At 36.1% G+C, this 20,194-nt stretch overlaps 1 protein-coding gene across 5 annotated transcripts in view; it reads right to left on the reverse strand.

Annotated features, from left to right (window-relative positions):
* Positions 1-2,048: 2,048 nt before the first annotated feature.
* Positions 2,049-20,194, reverse strand: part of LOC114053738 (junctophilin-1) — a 101,029-nt gene continuing 82,883 nt past the window's right edge. Inside the window, exons 4-6 of one of the 5 annotated variants that reach the window (XM_027876875.1) lie at positions 18,126-18,772; positions 4,668-4,763; positions 2,049-2,713 (exon numbers count right to left, since the gene is read on the reverse strand). In XM_027876875.1, coding sequence (XP_027732676.1) covers positions 4,683-4,763; positions 18,126-18,772 — 728 coding nt within the window. In that variant the 3' untranslated portion in view covers positions 2,049-2,713; positions 4,668-4,682. The other 4 variants (XM_027876880.1, XM_027876876.1, XM_027876877.1 and 1 more) reach the window with 4 other exon arrangements.

The raw sequence follows: 20,194 nt of genomic DNA on the forward strand, positions 1-20,194 counted from the left end.
AACTTTAAAAATGATTTAATAAGTCACGAGAAAGGCTGTGACCTTGGAGGGGTCTGACAATGATGACAATTATCTTAAAAATACTTTTTACTGATACTTTTTCTTTATGTCACATTCTCACTATTCACTCTTCTCTCTTCTCTCCCAACCCAGTATGTTCTTTAGCATAGAGCAGGGATGAATAGATTAAAAAAAAGGGAGGGGGGGGAAATACTGTGTTGAAACACCTGCATGTATTCCTTCTTATGTAAGCATTTGGATGGATTATTAATTCAATTTGACATTATTGAAATATGATTGATTTAGAAGGTTGGGGAGGGAGTACTTTATATGCTGACAGGCTGGGACTGTAAAGCAGGCCTTCCCATTTCAAGTTCAGAGTTCTTTTCATATATTACACTAGCTGAAAGTTGCAGACAATCACATTACTGGGTCAGGTCAGGATGGAGAGGTCAAATTTTGTGATTCATGGTGAATTATTACAGTGTTAAAGACTCACTTCATTATAGTAAAAGAAGGAGAGAGCTACTCTTCATCACTGTGTTCATGGGATGAGAGGAGAGATATGGGAGGAGAAGTGGTAATGAGTACATTTTTTAGGATAAGGAAGCCTATGCCAGGAATATAGTAAGAGTACTTTATTTATAACTCATGTGACACAGTGGTTAGAGTGCTGGACTTGAAGTCAGGTAATAATAATAATAGCTCACAATTACATAGCGCTTTAAATTTTGCAAAACACTTTACAAATGTTACCTTCTTACAACAATGCTGGGAGGTAGGTGCTATTATTACTCCCATTTTACAGATGAGGTATCTGTGGCAGAGAGAAGTTAAGCAACTTGCCCAGAGTCACAGAACTGGTAACTATCTGAGTCAGTATTTGAACTCAAATCTTCCTAATTCTAGGTCCAATGCACTACTTAACTACCTCCTAGACTCAAATCCTGCCTGGGACACTTAACTAGCTATGTGACCGTGGGCAAGTCAGTAGTCCAATTTGCTTCACACTACCAGAAATCATTTACTATAAATGGGGTGTGAGTAATCTTCCAAATTCCCCAAAGTCATGGCTGTGTGTGTATTCTGGCACCTGGCTCAGTGGAGGCCAGTTACGACCTGGGATAAAACTGTTCTCCTTATCTTTTGGGCCCAGGCTTCCATGGGACTTTATGTTGTCCTCAGTTTCTTCAAGCCCCTTCCTCCACAACGGTAATCATGTTTTTACAAACAAGCAGTTTGCCCTTCCATACTATGGGTCTTTTCCTCCTTCCATGAAAAGTTAAACCTTTTCTTTTTTTAAATTAATTAGCCTGCTAAATACCGAAAGATGATCAGCTACTTCACTTAGTTGTGATAATGACTCAAATAACGTAATAGGGACCTTTAATCCTTTCACCCAAAGGAGTAACTAATGTGGAAATTGTAGGTAGTTATTTTGGAAAGGAAAATGGAGGAGTTATTTGGTGGCAGAGGGACCTTTTAGCTGCTTAGCATGCTTACATGTCAAGTTAATCTTAACTCAGCAACATTCTGGGCTCAAAGGGGAGCTTAAAATTCAAGGAGACTCAGTAACCTGAGAGTTAATTGGGCTTCCAAAGGTGTCTAAATTGCCACTTATCAACTTAGGCACTAGGAGACTATGGTAACATACTAATTTATTCTGGGCATTAAGAAAAGGAGCAAAATAGCTGAAACAACTTTAATTAACTGAAAGGTTATTATGTAGGAGAGAAGTTTATACTAACTTACAGAGTTCTTTAAATGTAAAAGTAAATTCCCTTGATTAGGCAGTAATCCAATTTTTGAAAGTTTTAGAAGAAATTTGATATTTAACAATTAAAAATGATTGTTTTTTTTTAAAGGGGGAAGGTGGCAGAAATGAAGAAATAAATAATATGATGGGAAACTTGACATTGGCCTGCTTTGATTCATTTTAATTTTTACTGTTAAATTTCCATTGGCAAAGTCAACAACAAAAAAGTACACGCTGTACAAGACTAATTTAAACACAAAGGAAACCCACCTACAACTTTATTAATAACCAACTTTTTTTTTATTAGAGCAAATACAGTTGTGAAAACTGTACATTATACATTTTGGGGTCAAGGACTATAAATAAAGGAACTCATAGGTAAAGAGTTCTTTCACAGCAAGAAACTTTAAATAAACAAAGTGACATATTAAGTACATTGGCAGACTTCATGTGCTGTCCAAAATGTAGTGTACAGTATAACAACCCATTATAAATAGCCTTTCATGTAAAATACAGCTTGTGCACATTTTAGAAAAATACCAACAATTTCTGTTTGAGCTTTGTTTTTAAAAAAGCTTAGAAATCATACATATATTTATAAATGGAACCACCATGCTTACTTTATAAACATTTCCTGAAGTTATCTGTTACTCATTATTTCCAAAGCATTTAGTACTTTAAATAAACATTTAATAAGAATTAAATATTTCAGTTAAAAAATCAGCTTTCCCAGTAAGGAGACATGGAGTGCGACAGGAAGGAGCAGTGACCTCTAGTACCAAGGTTTATATAGAGACAAACATTTTTTAATTTAAAAATGTTGCTTCCTAAATATCAAAGTAAAAGTATGATTTTTTAAAAAAATAAATACACAGGTTGCAATTTTCATTTGCTCTCTTTCTGCTTTCTTCTTGATTCCATACTGGTCACACACAGGATTCTCAACATACTGTACTTCTGCAAAAAACACCACTGGGTTACTACCCTGCAGTTAGCTGGCTCAGGAGACAAAGCATTAAGTCCTCACCTATGTTACTGTATGTGCTGCCCTGAAAAGACAGCATACAAGGTGGAAATAATTCTTGTTATATCGTGCACAAAATGAAAAGGATTTACAAAAAGTTTCCCAAACTACAAAGGATAAAATATTTGAAATAAAGAGACAGAAGTCTCTTCCTTCCTCCAATTTATTTTTTAAATAACAAAAACGTTTACTTTGAGGACAAGCATCCTACATACAGTTTCTGCAAGTAAATATGCATGCTTTTAAGTAATAAAGGATATAGTAGTTACAGTTCAACCTCACAAAATAAATGCAGCTCATATAATAATAAATACCACCAAAAAAAAAACCAAAACAAATACCCCAAATGAAAATTTCTAAGGCTTTTAAATTTGAAATAAAATTACATATGGTCTTTAAAAAAAAACACAAAAGGCATAAATTTGATAAGCAGTGATTTTAAAAACAAATTTATATGCTCTACCTGAATGTATTCAACACAAAATTAGTCTATCCCCCCCAAATAATAGTTATTATTAGCATCTTAGCTTCATTTTCATTGGAACTGGCCTCTAACAAGATTATTCACTTATAGGGTACATCAGTGATGAAATTAAATCTTTTCAACACTTATCACTATTAACACAAAGGCATTAAAAAAAAAAAAGAAAAACCAAATCCCCAAACCATGCAAAGCCTTGATTCTATTTCTCAGAATCCTTTTGTAGTCTAGCTTTCCATTTAAGAATATCACCCCAAAGAGCCTCCATGCTCCAGTATGTTACTGACACAAGCATGTCAAGCCTAGTGACTGCTCAGGAAGACATCATGGTGTCTCCAGACTCTGCCCAATCAACATGAAAGAGAAACAGAGTTTTACCAGTTTAGGAAAATGAATGTCATGAAGAGCTCTGCCTTTCTATCAAAATACATGTGTATACTAGATTTCTGTTTTGCATTTACCTCAAGATGCAACAATTACATTTTAACTAGCCAGGACTTCACACCATTAATTATCATGGCTATACATCAAATTTAAATCAACAGCAAAATGAACAGTCATGCACAAGCAAAAGAAAATGTAATCTCCCAGAACACCACAGGAGAAGTTAAAAGCAGCAGGTAATGGCATAAGACTGGTGAGTGATGCTGCTAACTATTTCTTCTAATGAGAAAGGAGTGAATGTTGGAGTCACTTCCACAGCAACAGTATCCTCTGACCGCATTCCTCTGGCAGTCCTTTCCCCAGCTCCCTACTAAAAACGTCAGATGGTAAAACAGTAAGGCAGCTGTTAGCTTCCATCAACAAAAAGTGCAGCTCCATACATTTCCAGTTTAGTCACACTCTGCTAGGACAGATGGAGTAGCCAATGCACTTCACCGGTTGGGGGCTGCAGCAGCAGATTTGGTGTTTTGTTTGGCTTTTGCTTTTTAAATAAAAAAAAATCATTAAGTTTTGCTCTCCAACATAGCTGCTTGCTTCAGCCTTCAGAGGACCCCAAAGCCACAAACCATCCCCAAGGGAACTGAACAGGTCCTCTGGCTGAATTTTCCAAGTCTCAGATATCTCTCTTGCGATCCCATCCTAATTCCAAGCCTCCTTCCCTGTGTCTGAGCATGACTGGTGTGTTGCCATTTAAAAGGCTGATGACACTACCGCAGAGAACTGTGGGCTAATTCCACTAGTTGTCATGACTTCACTGAAGGGTCAAAACAGTGATATCAGTAAGTAACTATGTTGAATCACATTCAGGCATAGCCAAAATTAAAATAAAGGACATTACAGAGATATTAAAAAACAGAAACAAAAACAAAACAAAAAACAAAAAAATTGTGATTATAAATTTGAATAAGGGAATTGAAACTATTATGTCTTGTGAGTTTACATGAAAATGATACTAGTCTTACCTTTCCTAATTCCAATCAAGTTAGAAAGTGAACAAAAAGAATGGCTAACCCAATATTCAACAGCATGACCAGGACAATCATGACTGAATTAGGACCCTGAAAATAAAACAAAATAAATATTACTTTTTAATGTAAAAAAACCCTCAAGGATAAAGTTAGCCCATTAAGTGAATTACCAATTAACCCAATTCTATAACTTAAAACGTAACCAGTTGTTAAAGTTGTAAAAATGTTAAAAGTGACAATGATTTATCTCAATTGAGCACATTCTAATGTTAGAGATTGTTCTGTAAGTGGTAACACAATTTTTAATTAGCCAGCTCCTAACATATGAATACTAGTCCTTATAAAGATAGAACCTTTACCTGAGATGACATTCGCTATCCCTGTGGATTTCAGCCACTGGGAATTCAATTTAGGAAGATTTGCTTTCTCATGAATGCAGTTAAGTAAAACCTTCTACAACAAAGGTTTTTAACATGAGGTCCATAAACTTACTTTTAAAAAATATTTGTATAATTATTTCAATATTACTGGCCTTCTTTGTAATCTTGTGAATTGTTTTATGCATCTAAAAACGTTACTCTGAGAGGGAGCATACAGGCTTTGCCAGACTGTTAAAGGGGTCCATGACAAAAAAAAATTAAGAAGCCCTGCTCTATACCAAAGTATCTAAATAACAAGCATTTAGAGAAAGCTAAAATGAAATTATGTTCCTCTTACCTTCTTCTGTTTGCCTTTTTGGATACCACCCAAATATACATACATATATACATATACACATGGGAAATAATACTTTTTACATACATTTCCTCAAGTCCATATTCCCCAGGCCAGTTTGACAGGTGGTATACTTAAAAAATACATGATAGCAAACTAGAAGAACATGGGACACATTACCTATTAGACTTATGGGTAGGAGAATTTATGAATAAATAAGAAACAGAGAGCAGTGCAAGATGCAAAATGGATAATTTGATTACATTAAACTAAAAAAGTTTTTGTACAAATAAAATCAATGTAGCCAAGATTAGAAGGAAAGTAGAAAATTGGGGAAAAAAACTTTTATAGAAAGTTTCTCAAATAAAGGTCTCGTATTTCAAATAAGTATGTCAAATATATTTGCAAATTCATATTTGTCAAATATATGTTTGTGAAATATGTTTGTCAAATATATTTGACAAATACATATTTGTCAAATATTTGCCAAATTTGTAAGAATGAGTCATTCCCCAATTGATAAGTGGTCAAAAGATAAGAACAGGTAGTTTTTTTAATGATGCAATCAAAGCTATAGTCATATGAAAAATGCTCTAAATAATTATTGATTAGAGAAAAACACATTAAAACAACCTTGAGATATCATCTTATACCTATCAGATTGTTTAAAATGATAGAAGGGGAAAATGATAAATGCTGGAAGGGATGTGGAAAATTAATTAATACATTGTTGGTAGAACTGTGAACTGATCCAACCACTTTGGAGAGCAACCTGGAATTACGCCCAAAGACATGTTAAACTATGTGTATTCTTTCACCCAGCAATATCACTAGTAGGTCTGTTTCCCAAGGTATTCTAAAATATTTATAGCCCCTCTTTTTGTGGTGGCAAAGAACTGGAAATTGAAGGAATGCCCATCAATCAGAGAATGGCTGAACAAGTTGTGGCATATGATTGTGATGGAATACTACTGTGCCATAAGAAATGATAAGCTTAGATGATCTTAGAAAAACATGTAAAGAATTGTATTAAATAATGAAGAGTGAAATTGAGCAGAACCAAGAGAACATTGTATACAGTAACAGCAATATTGTTCGAAGAATAATTGTGAACAATCAAGTTATTTTGAGTACTACAAATACTCAAATCAACTATAAAAGACCTATGGAGGGAGCTGCTATCTACCTCCAGAGAAAGAATTGATAAATAGAAGTATGCAAAGTATAATTTTACATATATTTATAAATCTGTGTTAAATGATGGCCTTCTCTAGTGCAGGGCAAGGAGGGAGGGAGACAATTCGGAACTTAAGATGTAACAAAATAAACAAATTAAACTAAATTTTAAAAAATCCAGGCAATTTTGTAATAGTGGATCAGATTTAAATTACTCACCTTCAGAATTAACTTCATAGCTGCAAATTTTCATTTCCTATACTCATATCCAAAACACACCCTAAAACCCAGTATCAACATGCTCAATGATGGTTTTCAAGGCAGGCTCCCTTTTTAACATACACCCTTACCAGCATCTATTCTCACCTAACAAGGCTATTTACATGGCCTGCCGTAATTATTTTGCTGATTTGATTTTTGTTGTTCTTCAGTCCCTTTTGACTCTTTTTTTGACCCCATTTGGAATTTCTGGGCAAAGATACTGGAGTGGTTTGGCATTTCTTTTTCCAGTTCAATTTACAGATGAGCAAACTGAGCCAATCAGGGTTAAGTTACTTGCCCAGGGTCACACAGCTAGTAAGTGGCTGGGGTCACATTTGAACTCATGAAGATGAGTCTTCCTGATTCAGGCCCTGACATTCTATTACCGCGCCACTTACCTGCCCTGCTGATTTGATTACAAGTTCTATACACAAAGTCTCACATAATTAATCTCTTCTTTATTAATCTCTTCTTTATTAATCTATTATTAATCTATTTGTTTATTAATCTATTCAGTTAGGAATCAATCTTTTGCACTGGCTATACTTTCACTTCCATTCCTGTTTTCCCCCACATACTTGTCTTAGAAGACTGGTTTGAATACTCCTTGCTCCTCACTGTTATTTCCAGACTCCCACCATTACTCAGCTACCTCTCCTCCTTTATATCAAAATTTTCTACCCTATTCAAATTATGGTATATGTTATCTACTGGCACCCAGGTCATTTCCCTCTCCTTTCTTAAAGAAATTATTGCTTGGTTCACTGTCTGCCTCTCCTCTACAACTATTCTTATGTTAGAGGCTTCTATATCCATGTTGATGCTCCCTCAAACTTCCTAACCTCCCAATTCCTCAATTTCAAACTCTACAGCCCATTCAACTCCACCTTAGCCACACACAGGGATAGTCACATCCTGGATTCATCATTACCCACAAGTGTTCCACTTTTGTAATTAAAAACTTTGACATTCCTTTATTTGACCATAACTTCCTATCATTCCATCTGCCTCACCCAAACCTTTTCCTTGAGCTCACAATGAATGTCATTCCTTCTACTCCTCAGTACTTTCTCAGGCCATTACCACCCCTGCTCTGATTTTACTTTACTTCCTTCCCAATCTTCGCCCTATAGTTAAGCAATTCAATTCCATACATTGTCATCAATTTGAATCCCTTGACCTCTTGTTCTTGATAAACTGAAGCCTCAGTTTATTCCCATCGTGCTCTTCCTTTGCACCTAACACATGTGCTGAACAGACCTGGGGGAAGTCATAAAACCATGTTGACTGGGTATACATAAATTCATTTCTCCCAAATTAATCACCTCTCATTCCTTTCAGAAGCTATTCCAAATCTTCTCTCCTTTCCTCAAGTGTCCCATATCTACCCCCTTTCTCCCACTTTGAGGAGTTTCCCTCTTACTTGTTTGAGAAAACTGAGGCCATTTAACATGTACTCCCTCTTCTATAGTTCTCAACAATTCAGTGGTGTCAAACTCAGAAATGGATCCCAGGAGACTACACAGTGACTTAGAAAACAACAAATCAACATTATGTTATACTGTATTTTTATTTATTTTGTTAAGCATTTCCCAATTAGATTTTAATTTGGTTCAGGCTGTACTTGATAATTTTACTACAGCTGTGAGTTTGACAGCTCTGCCTATACCTCAAAATCCCTTGACTCATCTTTCCTTTTCTCTTCCTCATTTTATGTGAGTCTCTGATAAGGAAGCTCTTCTACTTGCCAAGGCAAACTCCTTCACATGTCATTGATCTCATGCTCTCCTGTCTTCTCCAGCAGATTATAACCCCTTTTAATCTTCAGTTTCTCCCAAACTAGTGTATCTTTACCTATTGCCTTCAACTATGACCAAGTCTGCCCCAACCTTAAAAAAAAAACTTCACTAGACCCTGTTCCCCTCAAGTTGTCATTCAATATCTTGCCTCCCTTTCTCATTAGAACTCCTACAAAAAGCTATCTATGCTTATTGATTCCACTTTCTTTCTTCTCCCTCAACTCTTTGCAATCTGACTTCCACTCTCACTTGATTGAAACTACTCTCTCCAAAATACCAATGATTTCTTAATTTTCAGATCACATGTTCATTTTCCAGTCCTCAACCTAACTGACCTTTCTGCTGTATCTGACAATCTTGATCATCCTGTCCTCCTGGATACTCCCTCTTCTCTGTGTACTTGTGATGCTGCTTTCTCTAGATTCCCCTCCTAACTCTCTGACTACTCCCTCTTAGTGTCCTTTGCTGGCTCATTATTGATATCACACCCTCTAACACTGGGTGTTCCCTCAGACTGTCCTGGGTCCTCTTCTTTTCTCTGGTCATCAATCAGTTCCTATGGGTTCAACTATCTTCTTTGTCCAGATGACTTTCACATCTAAATATCCAGTCCCACTATCTCTTCAGATCAAGTTCCATGTCATCAATGGCCAATTAGATATTTCAAACTAGAAGTATAAGAGACATGTCAAATTCGACATATTTACAAGAGAACTTATTCTTCTCTCCCCCAATCCAATCCTTTTCCAAATGTCACTATTTCTACAGAAGTTATCACCATTCTTGTAGCCTCTCAAGCTCATTATCTCTGTGTTATCCTCATCTCCTCACTCTGTCTCACCCCATGTATTCAATCATGTGGCCAAACTTTGCTGTTTCTAGGACTACAACTTCTCTTGTATATGACATGCAGCCACCACCTCATAATTTTTTACCTGGATAATTGCAAGTTTCCTAATTGTGTCCCTACCTCAAGTCTCTTCCCACTACAATCCATTTTCCACCCAGCAGCCAAAGTGATTCTCCTTAACCGAGTCTCCCTTGCTCAATCAATCCCAGTGGCTTCTATTGCTTCTAGAATAAAATATAAATTCCTCTATTTGACTTTTAATGCTCTTCTCAACCTGGTTCCTATCTTTCCAGCCTCTCTGTAAATTAATCCCCCTCTCCTAATCTGCAATCTATTCAAACTAGCCTTCTCTTTGTTCCTCTCACATGACACTTCATTTTTCATCTGTTTCTTTGTATCGACTCTTTTTTCATAGATGGAATGCCATCCTTTCTTACCTCTGCCTCATAGAATTATTCTCTTTCTCTAAGATACAGCTCAAACATTATCCTCTATGCATATATATTTTTTCAGATTCCTTTCCCACCCCCAACCACTAATGCCTTCCCTCTCAAATGCCCTTGTCTTTAACTATTTTGTATTTATTCTTTATATACTTACATATGTACCTAATGCTTACTTATTAGGATGAAATCTCCTTGTGAATAGGGATTATTCATTCTTTGTATTTATCTCTATTGTCTAGCATTGTGCCTGGACTGTAGTAGGTGCTTAATAAATGCCTGTTGATTAAATGGTTGATAGTCATACCCTGTATTTATATGGAGCTTTACTTTTAAATTTTGTTTTAAAATGATGTCTTTTGTCTTCACATCAGGCATTTTCCACCCCTTTCTTAAAGTGAACCCTTCCTTGGGATAAAGAGAAATAATGAAGCAAAAACATGTGATGTAGAAACCTTGTCTGACCATAGGTATGACATTTTGGAAGCCCTCTACTTTGGCACTGTGAGGGAGGAGGTAGGTTTCATGCCTTCTTCAGGATCTTTATTATTTTTTCTGTTTCTCAGACTTCAACTTCCTTTTCACTTACACTGTTGGCATCACTGTGTATATTATTCTCTTGGTACTGCCAATGATTCTTTTCTATCAGTTCATACAAAAATTTTAATGCTTTTTTCAAGGATATTTCATACCCCCTTATCTCAATTTTATCCTCACAGCAGAGTAGACATAATCTTCCTTATTTTACAGACAAGGAAACTCGTAGTAGAAGAACAGTATTTAAATAGAATGAAAATTAACACTAACTAAACAACAGACTTTATCAGGAGAATTTTTCTAAGATGTCCCCACTCCCTAAGGAAGTATTGAGAAAGAGAAATTCTCTCAGGCTAAGGAGAACAGACAATTATAAGACAGAAAATGGGCTTGGCAAAATCAGGAAGAAGAAATGGCAATGGGGCAGGTCCTGAGCTGGTATCTAGTAGCAAGAACAAAGATACTTATGGATGATAATACTGTAGGGATAGACCTTAATTTACATAAAATTAGACTGCAACAAAGCAATTTTAGTATGCTGCCAAGTTCCTTAAAATTTGTACTCTATCTGCATAATGTAGTCTCCTTAGGACCATGGGGAAAAATAAAATGTGTTGATAATAACTAATTAACTCTTCTCACATAGAATTTCAAAGGTGGTTTCCAACTAGTACAAAAGGAGGTCTGACTTGTATTAATGCTAATTATATTTTCCATGTTAATAATAAATGAACAAATGAAATCTTCAGGTGATCTTAGTTTGGACTCTGCCATCATTCACTATGGAGACTAACTAGATGCTGTATTTCAATTTACTCCAATTAGCAGCCTGTCAATGAGTGTGTTATGTTGCAAAGCATTTCAATCCTTTCAGGACATTGGAATTCATACATTACTTCTGAAGCGAAATACATGACACCTCAGCCTATACCAACAGCAGTGGGTAAAACATACCACATCCCATGCACCATGGCAGCATTAAGGACTGTGCTAGAGTAGGGTAAGTATCCTCTACAAGAAGAGATGCCATTTCTGTAGCCCATTAAGGCTTGCAAAGCACTTCACATACAACATTTCATTCAATTCTCACAATCACCTTGTGAGGGACTATAGATACCACCCCTAAGACGAGGAAACTGAGGTTAAATGACATACTTATGATCTAAACACCTAGTTAAGTGGCAGAAGTAGGATTTCAAGCCAGGTCCCTTCTTAGTCAAGTCCAGCATATTTCCCACTATACCATACTGGTTCTGTGATGTCTAGGTTAAAATTCCAAATCCTTTGTCCTTTCTTTTAATAACCTTGTGGAATTACCCAAGAATTTGTCAAAAATGTATTCACTTCTATAGTCTAGGGTATAAATTATGCTTACTAGCTAGTGTGAGGCCTCATGGTTTACAGGGGGAGATCAAAGGAAATTAGATACAAGAGATGTAGATTCTGTTGATGTAATGTTGGACAAATCTTTTAAAACCCAGTGAGCCATAGCGTCTCCCATCTGTAAAATGGGGATAATAATCACTTATCTTGACTGCTCCACAGGGCTGTCCTAAGTTCTAATGATAAAACATATACAGAGGCTCTTAATAAAACTCTGAAGTCCTAGAAAAAATGTGAGGTGTTATTACTTTTGGGACATATTATAGCGACATCCTACTGTTGTTCTAGCTTTCAGATTTAGTGAGCAAGTCTGCAGACCATCTTATAAATCTTTCCTTAAGTTATGAAATATGCCACTGGTTAAGCTACTTTTTGGAATATTCTTTGTAACACTTTTTTAAAGAAGCCTTGGTAAAGTTATGTCTTTAAGCTCAAGTAGCAGCAATATGAAGAAAAAAGGCTATTTTGTCACTTTTAGCTCTAGGCCACAGTGTTTTATAGACAGGTGCCAGTGGGTGACCCTTTCATTCTTCAAATATTTATGTTATGTGCAGGGAAAGGCGAAGTCCCAGAAATATGACTGTCATGCCCAGTAGGAGCTTAACATAGCAAAATGAAAAATCAGTCTTTGCTTTTCAAGACTGATCAGGGCAGGTGCAATGAAAGAAGTGGCAGCAGCATGAAGATTCAGTCTTGATTAGAACCAACATAATATCTTATATAACAAAATGTGAACCAGTCAAAATGTGGAATTAAATTTTAACTTTAAGGAAGTATAGTTTTATTCATGAGCATGTTGCTCCTATATCCAATTATGAAGAATTTTCTTTTGGAAAGAAATTCTGAATCTGATGCAACAAGATTAAGTGAATCAAAGATAATTAAAATACATCTGGAGAAAATATATATCCAAATTCCTCTTTGATATTCTAGTGTTAGTTAAGTGAGCCTGGTTATTATCCTTCAAGTAAAATGGAATTATTTTGAACCAAAACAAAATGTATAAAACAGTCCCCTTTATTACCTGAAATAAACCTGAAGTCTTTCTCTAAAAATAATTATTAACAGATTATTCCAGGTTCAAGCCTGATTTGATTTAGGGATTATTTAGGGCTTACTTCAATTCAAAAGAAACTATGAATGACCTGAGGAAGAATTCTATTCAGGTAATGCTCAAAAGTGTTCTGGAAGAAGATCAGAGTAATGGCTGGAAGAAATCAGGAAAAATCATGGGTAATTTTCAAAGATAATTAGTTAGGATCCTCTACTGAAAAACGTCTCAGCTTGCTGTGAGACAGTAGCTTAAATCTGTTTCTAGTGGCCCATACCAAAGTCATTATGTTGAAAAATCCCATGAATTTGTGTATCAAATGGAAATGTGCAGTTGTGGAATAATGTTACACATGTACAGTCACATATTCATATAATATACAATTCTCATGGGTAATTTCCGACTTCTCATCCCTTCCCCAACACATATATTTCCCTTAACAAACTGTGCTAACAGTCAACCTGTGTCCCAGATTTCCTGTGTCTAAGATATGAGAATTAGCTAGGATATTTAGAGAGGACCCTAGGTTCACCCTCCAGATGGATCGTGTTACTGCAGAACTGAGGTATTCCTTAGGATTTTTTTGTAGAACTGGTACAATTACCAAAAATTATTGCCAAGTTCCACTTCAGTTTGCTTTAGTCTTTCTCATGTCTGGGAGTAGTGTTTTCAGTAGGCCCACCAAAAACACTAATTTTCAGGTTAAACGTTTTGGTTTTTATTCTGTCCATTTTCCCAGTGTCCAGAGAAAGATAGACATTACTGGACCATGCTGTGAATTCATATTGCTATAAATTTGAAATCTTTATGTAGAGAGAACTGTAGCAAAACTAGATAGAGTTTTTCCTTCTCAAATTTATGGTGAGTATTGCTTTGTACAATACTATCCTAAGTCCTCTCTAAATACTCTAGATAATTCTCATATCTCAGACACAGAAAATCTGAGAGACAGGTTGATTTGTTAGCATAGTTTATTAGGGGTATTGTATGTTTTAATATTAAAACACACCAAGTTTTAGATACTGGTATTAAATGGCTATTTAGGAGCAAAAACAGTTACTGAGAGTGTGACTAGAAGCTCCAATTTCCAAAGATAACAACATATAACACACAAAAAAATCTTTATACATAAAATATACCTCATGAAGGATTATTGCCAATTGCTATTGGAATCAGGGAGCCTAATGCAGAGGAGAATTCTGTAACCAAGGATTTGGCATCAGGAATCCAAAACACAACCTACTCATTGAGTAATACAATGAATCAGAGCAAGGAATGTGTTATAATATTGAGGGATAATCTTTCAAAGTCAACCAGACCTTTTCTTCATCTAAGATGGGTGTGCCTTCACCTTCTACAACTAACAAAGTCATTTTACAGAAAGGATACTATGGACAGCTATAATATAATTTACTCTAAACTCACAGTAAATTATGGTAATGACAGAATTAGAACCTGTCTCCTGAGTCATTAATAGTCTCCTGAGACTATTAATAATCAACATTATATAGGGTTTTTAAGTTTACAAAGGACTGTCAGTCAATAAACATTTATTATGTGCCAGGCACTGTACACACATATTATCTCATTTGAGCCTTACACTTGCTCTGTGAGGTAAGAACCATAGCTATGATCCATATTTCACAGATGAACTGAGACTCTAGGAGATTGAAGGATTTAACCATAGTGTCATAGCTCATGAGATCTGAAGCCCATCTAACTGACTCCAAGACTAGTACCCCATCTACCACATTATTTTGAATAAAATACATAGTCAATACTTATAATCATTTATTCTAGTCCCCTATTTGATATGTAAATCCCATCTACAATATTCTCAATAAATGTTCATCCAACTTCTACTTGATTGTGGCCATTGATAAGGAGTTCATCATTTAAGGGGTGCAACTTTTGTAACCTATTTCATTTTAAGACAACTATTGTGTTGAAATCTGCCCTCTCTAACCATTACTCACTTTGATCTTGGTCCTCTGTTAAACCACGTAGCTAAATTAAAGTCTAATGCCACTTTTTAAAGAGAGCTAAGGAATAGGAATGACTTTCACCCATGGTATACAAAGAAATTTTTTTTATGTGTACATTACTCAGGAGCCCTTGAAGAATAACCAATATATGGATATAAATGCTGAAAAACAAATGATAGGTAAATTATGTTTAACAAATTCAATGACATTGTCAACATATACCATCCTACTGATACATCATTAAACACTCAGTGTTCTAGCACATCATTTACTCTATTGCAGGATGACATTTTTGGAGATGATACAGTTCATCTGGTTAATTTATTTTTGGCAATTTAAAAAAACATCTATCTAGAGAAAATAAACTAGATTTATAACAATGGTAACTAATATGTCATAAATATTTGTAATAGTCTTAAAAAGAGACTCAAGGGAATAGACTTCAAATATTTTAATTTCAACTAATGAACTTCAACTATTTTATCATTATATCAAGGTCATAGTCAGACTGTCATTTTTGTCAGTTAAACTATTCCAAATCTGAATAAAAAAATGTCATTTTGAAATTGTTAGTCTCTTTCTTAAGCTAAATCTGAAATTCAGTTATTCCACCCACAAGGCATTTGGACTGCTTTGTAATTGCTGCACAGATTTTGATCAATCACTAACTGCAGCTGCAGAATCTATAAGTACTGCTGAGTTTGGGAACACACTTTCTTCATTGTCAATGTGTACCAGATATCAGTATATATTAAAGAGACAGGTTCCACAAGCCATGTAGGAGAATCAGTCACATGTAGATGAAAATTTAGAATTTGCCAGCAACACAATCATAGGGAATAATAACAGATCTTGTGTTGACATATATTAAATTATAATAATAGTGATAATAAATAAAATTTATTTGATAAATAAAATAGATAATAGATAATAATTAATAAATTAGATAATAATATAAACAAATAAAATAGAAACAACAGGTAACAAAATCATCCTAGAAAACTTGGCTGTCTAAGAACATTCTAGTACAACATTTTCCTTGCATGGACGAAGTTCTTTTGTAAAATGCTGGAATTTTTTAGTCACTACATAGGAAGCTGGTAGTGAGGAAAGGTGTTCTGGCAGCAAAGCTTTGTTCATCAAATTGAATTCAAATACACATGAAGGCAACATTATACACAGGACAACACTAGTCATGTAAAATATGTTCAGTTAAATACCTGGTTCTAAAAAAAAATCACGTAATATTGAAGCAATAAACTCCTCTACCCCCTCATATTTTGGTTTTGGGGAGTAGGGGTTAGGGGATTTGGACTTGTGATTTCATTGACATGAATAATTATTGGTGGATTGATGTAGCCCTGATAGAGCCCATCTATAACTTAGAGACTCAGAGACTTGTCTAGGGGCACTGAAGTGAATTGCCTATACTCACACAGCTAATGTTAGATCTTCCTGACTATACGGCTAACCTTCTAGCCAATAGGCTAGGATAACTCTCATTTTAGAGATGAGGAAACTGAGGACTAAAGAGGTCCTATGGGTGTTTACTTGTGTAAGGATGCTGACTAGCTAGTACCAAAGGAAGGTCTAGGAGCATTACCCTTTGGCAATCTGGCTTCTATCCTTGCCATTCTTCTGACAGTGCTGTCTTCAAAGTAATCGCCTCTTTAATGCCAAATCTATGGCTTTCTGTTCTCATTATCTTTGACTGATCTAATGCATTTGACACTGTTGATCACTCTCCTCCTTCTTGATACTTTTTCGCTTAGTTGATTTTGTGATACAATATTCCCATATGGCCCTCCCTACCATTCTTCAACATGGAGGTGGGGAGGTGGGAGGAGGAGGAGCTTCTGTCATAGGTCCTGTTCTTTTCCTAGCTGGGCTCGTTAACTTCCAAAGGTTTAAATGATCACATTTATGCATGTGACCCCTAAATCTTTACCTTCACTGCCAAGGTTTCCCCAGAGATCAATATCCATCTTTCCAACTGCCTGCTGGATATTTCTACCGACATGAATTGATGGCACTGCAAACTCAATATACCCCAAACTGAATTCTATCTTCTCCCCAAAACCTGCCCTTCTTCCAACTTCTATATTCCTGTTGATATTACCTCCCAGTCATGCATCCTGGTAATCTCATAGTCATCTTTAACTTTTCCTTCTCTCCTTTGGTCTTCATGTTCAACAAATTATCAAGTTCTATTGATTCTATCTCCCCCATCTCTCTCACAATCATCTCTTTATTCTAACTACCACTGAAATGATGCTAGTTCAGGCAGGCCTTCATCCCTTTTCCACTGTACCAGTCTCCTAACTGATCTCCAAACTATCCTTCACACCACTTACTGTATAATCTTCGTCATGACTGATCATATCAGTTTTCTAGTTGAAAAAGAAAAAGAAACACATTAAAAAAAAATCCTTCAGTGGCTCCCCATTGCCTAGAGAACAAAGTATAAGTTGATCTTAGAATTTATAGCCCTCTACAACTGACTTCCAATCTGCCTTTCTTTGTGTACTTTCCAGGAAAACCAGCCAAGGCTCAGGGACTATTCCCATCTTGCTTTCTCCCTTCTCAGTCATTTTTTTCACACTGTCCTTTAGAATGAATTCCATATCTATCATATCTGTCTGAAGTTCCCTTTTTTCAAGGTCTAACCTAGACAACATTTCCTTCTTATAGCTTTTCCTGGGAACCCCAGAAGAAAGTCATCTCTCCCTCAAATTTCTCAAAGCACACTGCTCTTTTGTACTTACCAGACTCTCTCTGGTATAAGTGTCTTTAGTGCACATGTCTTTTACTCCCTACTAGATTTTAAGCCTCTTGAAAGCAGCTTCTGTATGTATCATTTCTTTTTCTCTTCTAAGCCTATCACAGTGTTTTACAAATAGCAGGTATTAACAGCAGCCAGGGAGAAAGAGCTACAATTCCTTCCTAGCACTTAAAAAGTTGCTCCTAATGCTGCAAAACAATAAAGGTTAAAAAAAAAAAGGGGCAGGTGGCCATTAGTTTTCTGGGTTATTTTAACTTGACTGGAAAAGGAATATTAGAAGATTTCTGAGTTGAAAATCCTTGGTTTCAAACTAACATACTAAATTTTAGAAGCAATTCTGAGGACATTTATTCCTTGGCTTATTTAATTCAATGACCTCTTGGCTAATAACCATCCCACATTGCTAACAGAAAGGAAAATCCCCTAAGAGTACGTACTAGGAAAGAGGGAGAAGTTTCCTATAAAACTCACCGAATTATCTTCTTTTTCCAAAGAAGAACATGAATCATTGTTTGCTGGATTCTTTGGTGTGGCAAGTTCAGACTTCTTCATTTTTGGCTCAGATTTGCTTTCTTTGGCAGCTAGTTTTGTCGTGGACTTAAGGGGACTTGACTTCTGATGTGGTTGCTTGGGCACCAGTGCCAAAGAAGACTGGCTCACACCTCCATCTTCCTCCTTGTCTTCTGGTGGTTGCTGTGGTGCATTCAGTTTCACATAATAGCCATGATACTGTGAATGCAACTCCCCATTACCAGGGTGGAAGGAGGTATTGTGGCGGCCAGAGTACTTGGACTGCGGCAATGCTGTTACCTCCTCCTTTGGGGGTAGCTTTGAAAGTAGGGGCTTGTTGACAACTGCAGTTACATACTCATCGGCTATGCCCTTGTTTTCTTGATTGAGTCTTGCCCCTGAGCTGGGGTTTTGCTTTTTCACTGGGGAGGAAGGCTGAGGAGAGTGGCTTGATTTTGGGCTTGGCTCAGGGGACCTGGGGGGAGTTGTGCCTTTCCGATAAAAATGAGGAGATTCCTTTGGTGAAGGTGGCTTTTCTGGGACTTTTTCTTCTGGATTTTCTTTAGTTTCTATGCCTTCCTGAAATCTCTGTTTGATATAATCAGGACCTGCAAGAGATGACAATGGAAAAATGTGACTAAAATAGGATATGATGTCTTATTAATTCTGATGACAGTTTTTGCTGGATTAAATTCACTTATTCTACCTTTAGATGTGAAACAGAGATCTATTTATACAAGCTACATGTTTTAATCTGGCTATATATTTGGTATCATGGTATAGTAGATAGAAGATTGCCTTTGGATTTAGGAAGACCTGGGTTCGACAGTAGACCTGCATCTACTATCTCTCTGTGGAAGGAAGGAAGGAATCATTAAGCACTTACTATGTGTCAAACACCATGTTAAGAGCTTTACAAATATTATCTCTTTTGATACTCATTTGATTCTGTGAGGTACTATTATCTCTATCTCATAGTTGAGGAAATGGAAGCAAAAAGTGGTTAAGTGACTTGCCCACGTCATATAGTTAAATAAATGTAGGCTGGATTTGTACTCAGGTTTTTCTGACTCTAGGCCCAGTGTTCTATCCATTGTACCACTAGGTGCCTGGGTACCACTTAGTGCTGCAGGCAAATTTCTAAGATTTTAAGTTACTCAAAAGTTGCAGACCTGCATCAATGGAAGACGTTTCTATACTCACAATTTCAAGTTCCTTACCTTGATGACAATAGATCTAGAACCCCTTCTTGATACTTCCCCCATCCTTCTCCTGCATCCAAGGTTAAATACAGAAATAAAAAGCTTGAGAAGACTCTTTTCATATTCAGAAAAGAGCATCAAAGATCATGCCAAAGGGACATTGGTAACAACATTGTGATTCACACCAGATTTATCTATCGAATTCTGATCTACATGATACAATCCAAACCTTATAAGGTATGGAATTCTTTATTTAAACATGGGCCTATGCAAGACACTCATTGTGTAATTTTAAATAATGATGTCAGAGAATCACAAGGATGAAAGAAACATCAGACATGGTTTTTAAAGATAGTTGGACAGGAGAGTCTTAAAAATCACTCTAATCAACACATTTCAATATTTACTATCAGAAAAGCTTTTACCTAAGCCAGATGTCCTATGCCAAAATTTACTCCTCCTCACCCAAATAAACAAAAACAATGTGACTAGTTACTCACAGTCTACCACTCTTTCCATTACACCACATTGCTTCAAAAGGAAAATGCTAGTGGTAAGTGTAGACCTTGTGATTTTTGGTAAGATAACTTTTTTTCCTCTAAAATCAAATGAAGCGATATTCATGGGCCTCTGTGTCTATCACAATCCTGTCTCAGAAACTTACTAGCTGGGTAAGTAATTTAACCTCTTAGCCTCAGTTTCCTCATCTGTAAAATGAGGGGGCCTAAACTCTATGGCCTCTAAAGTCCCTTCCAGCTCTAAATCTATAGTAGTATGATAACTATTTTACATCCTCCCTTCTCACCTGTACATAATTTTCTCCCAGGA

This window comes from Vombatus ursinus, unplaced genomic scaffold (assembly GCF_900497805.2).
Source record: "Vombatus ursinus unplaced genomic scaffold, bare-nosed wombat genome assembly UNPS02014812.1, whole genome shotgun sequence".
Classification (NCBI taxonomy): Eukaryota; Metazoa; Chordata; class Mammalia; order Diprotodontia; family Vombatidae; genus Vombatus; species Vombatus ursinus.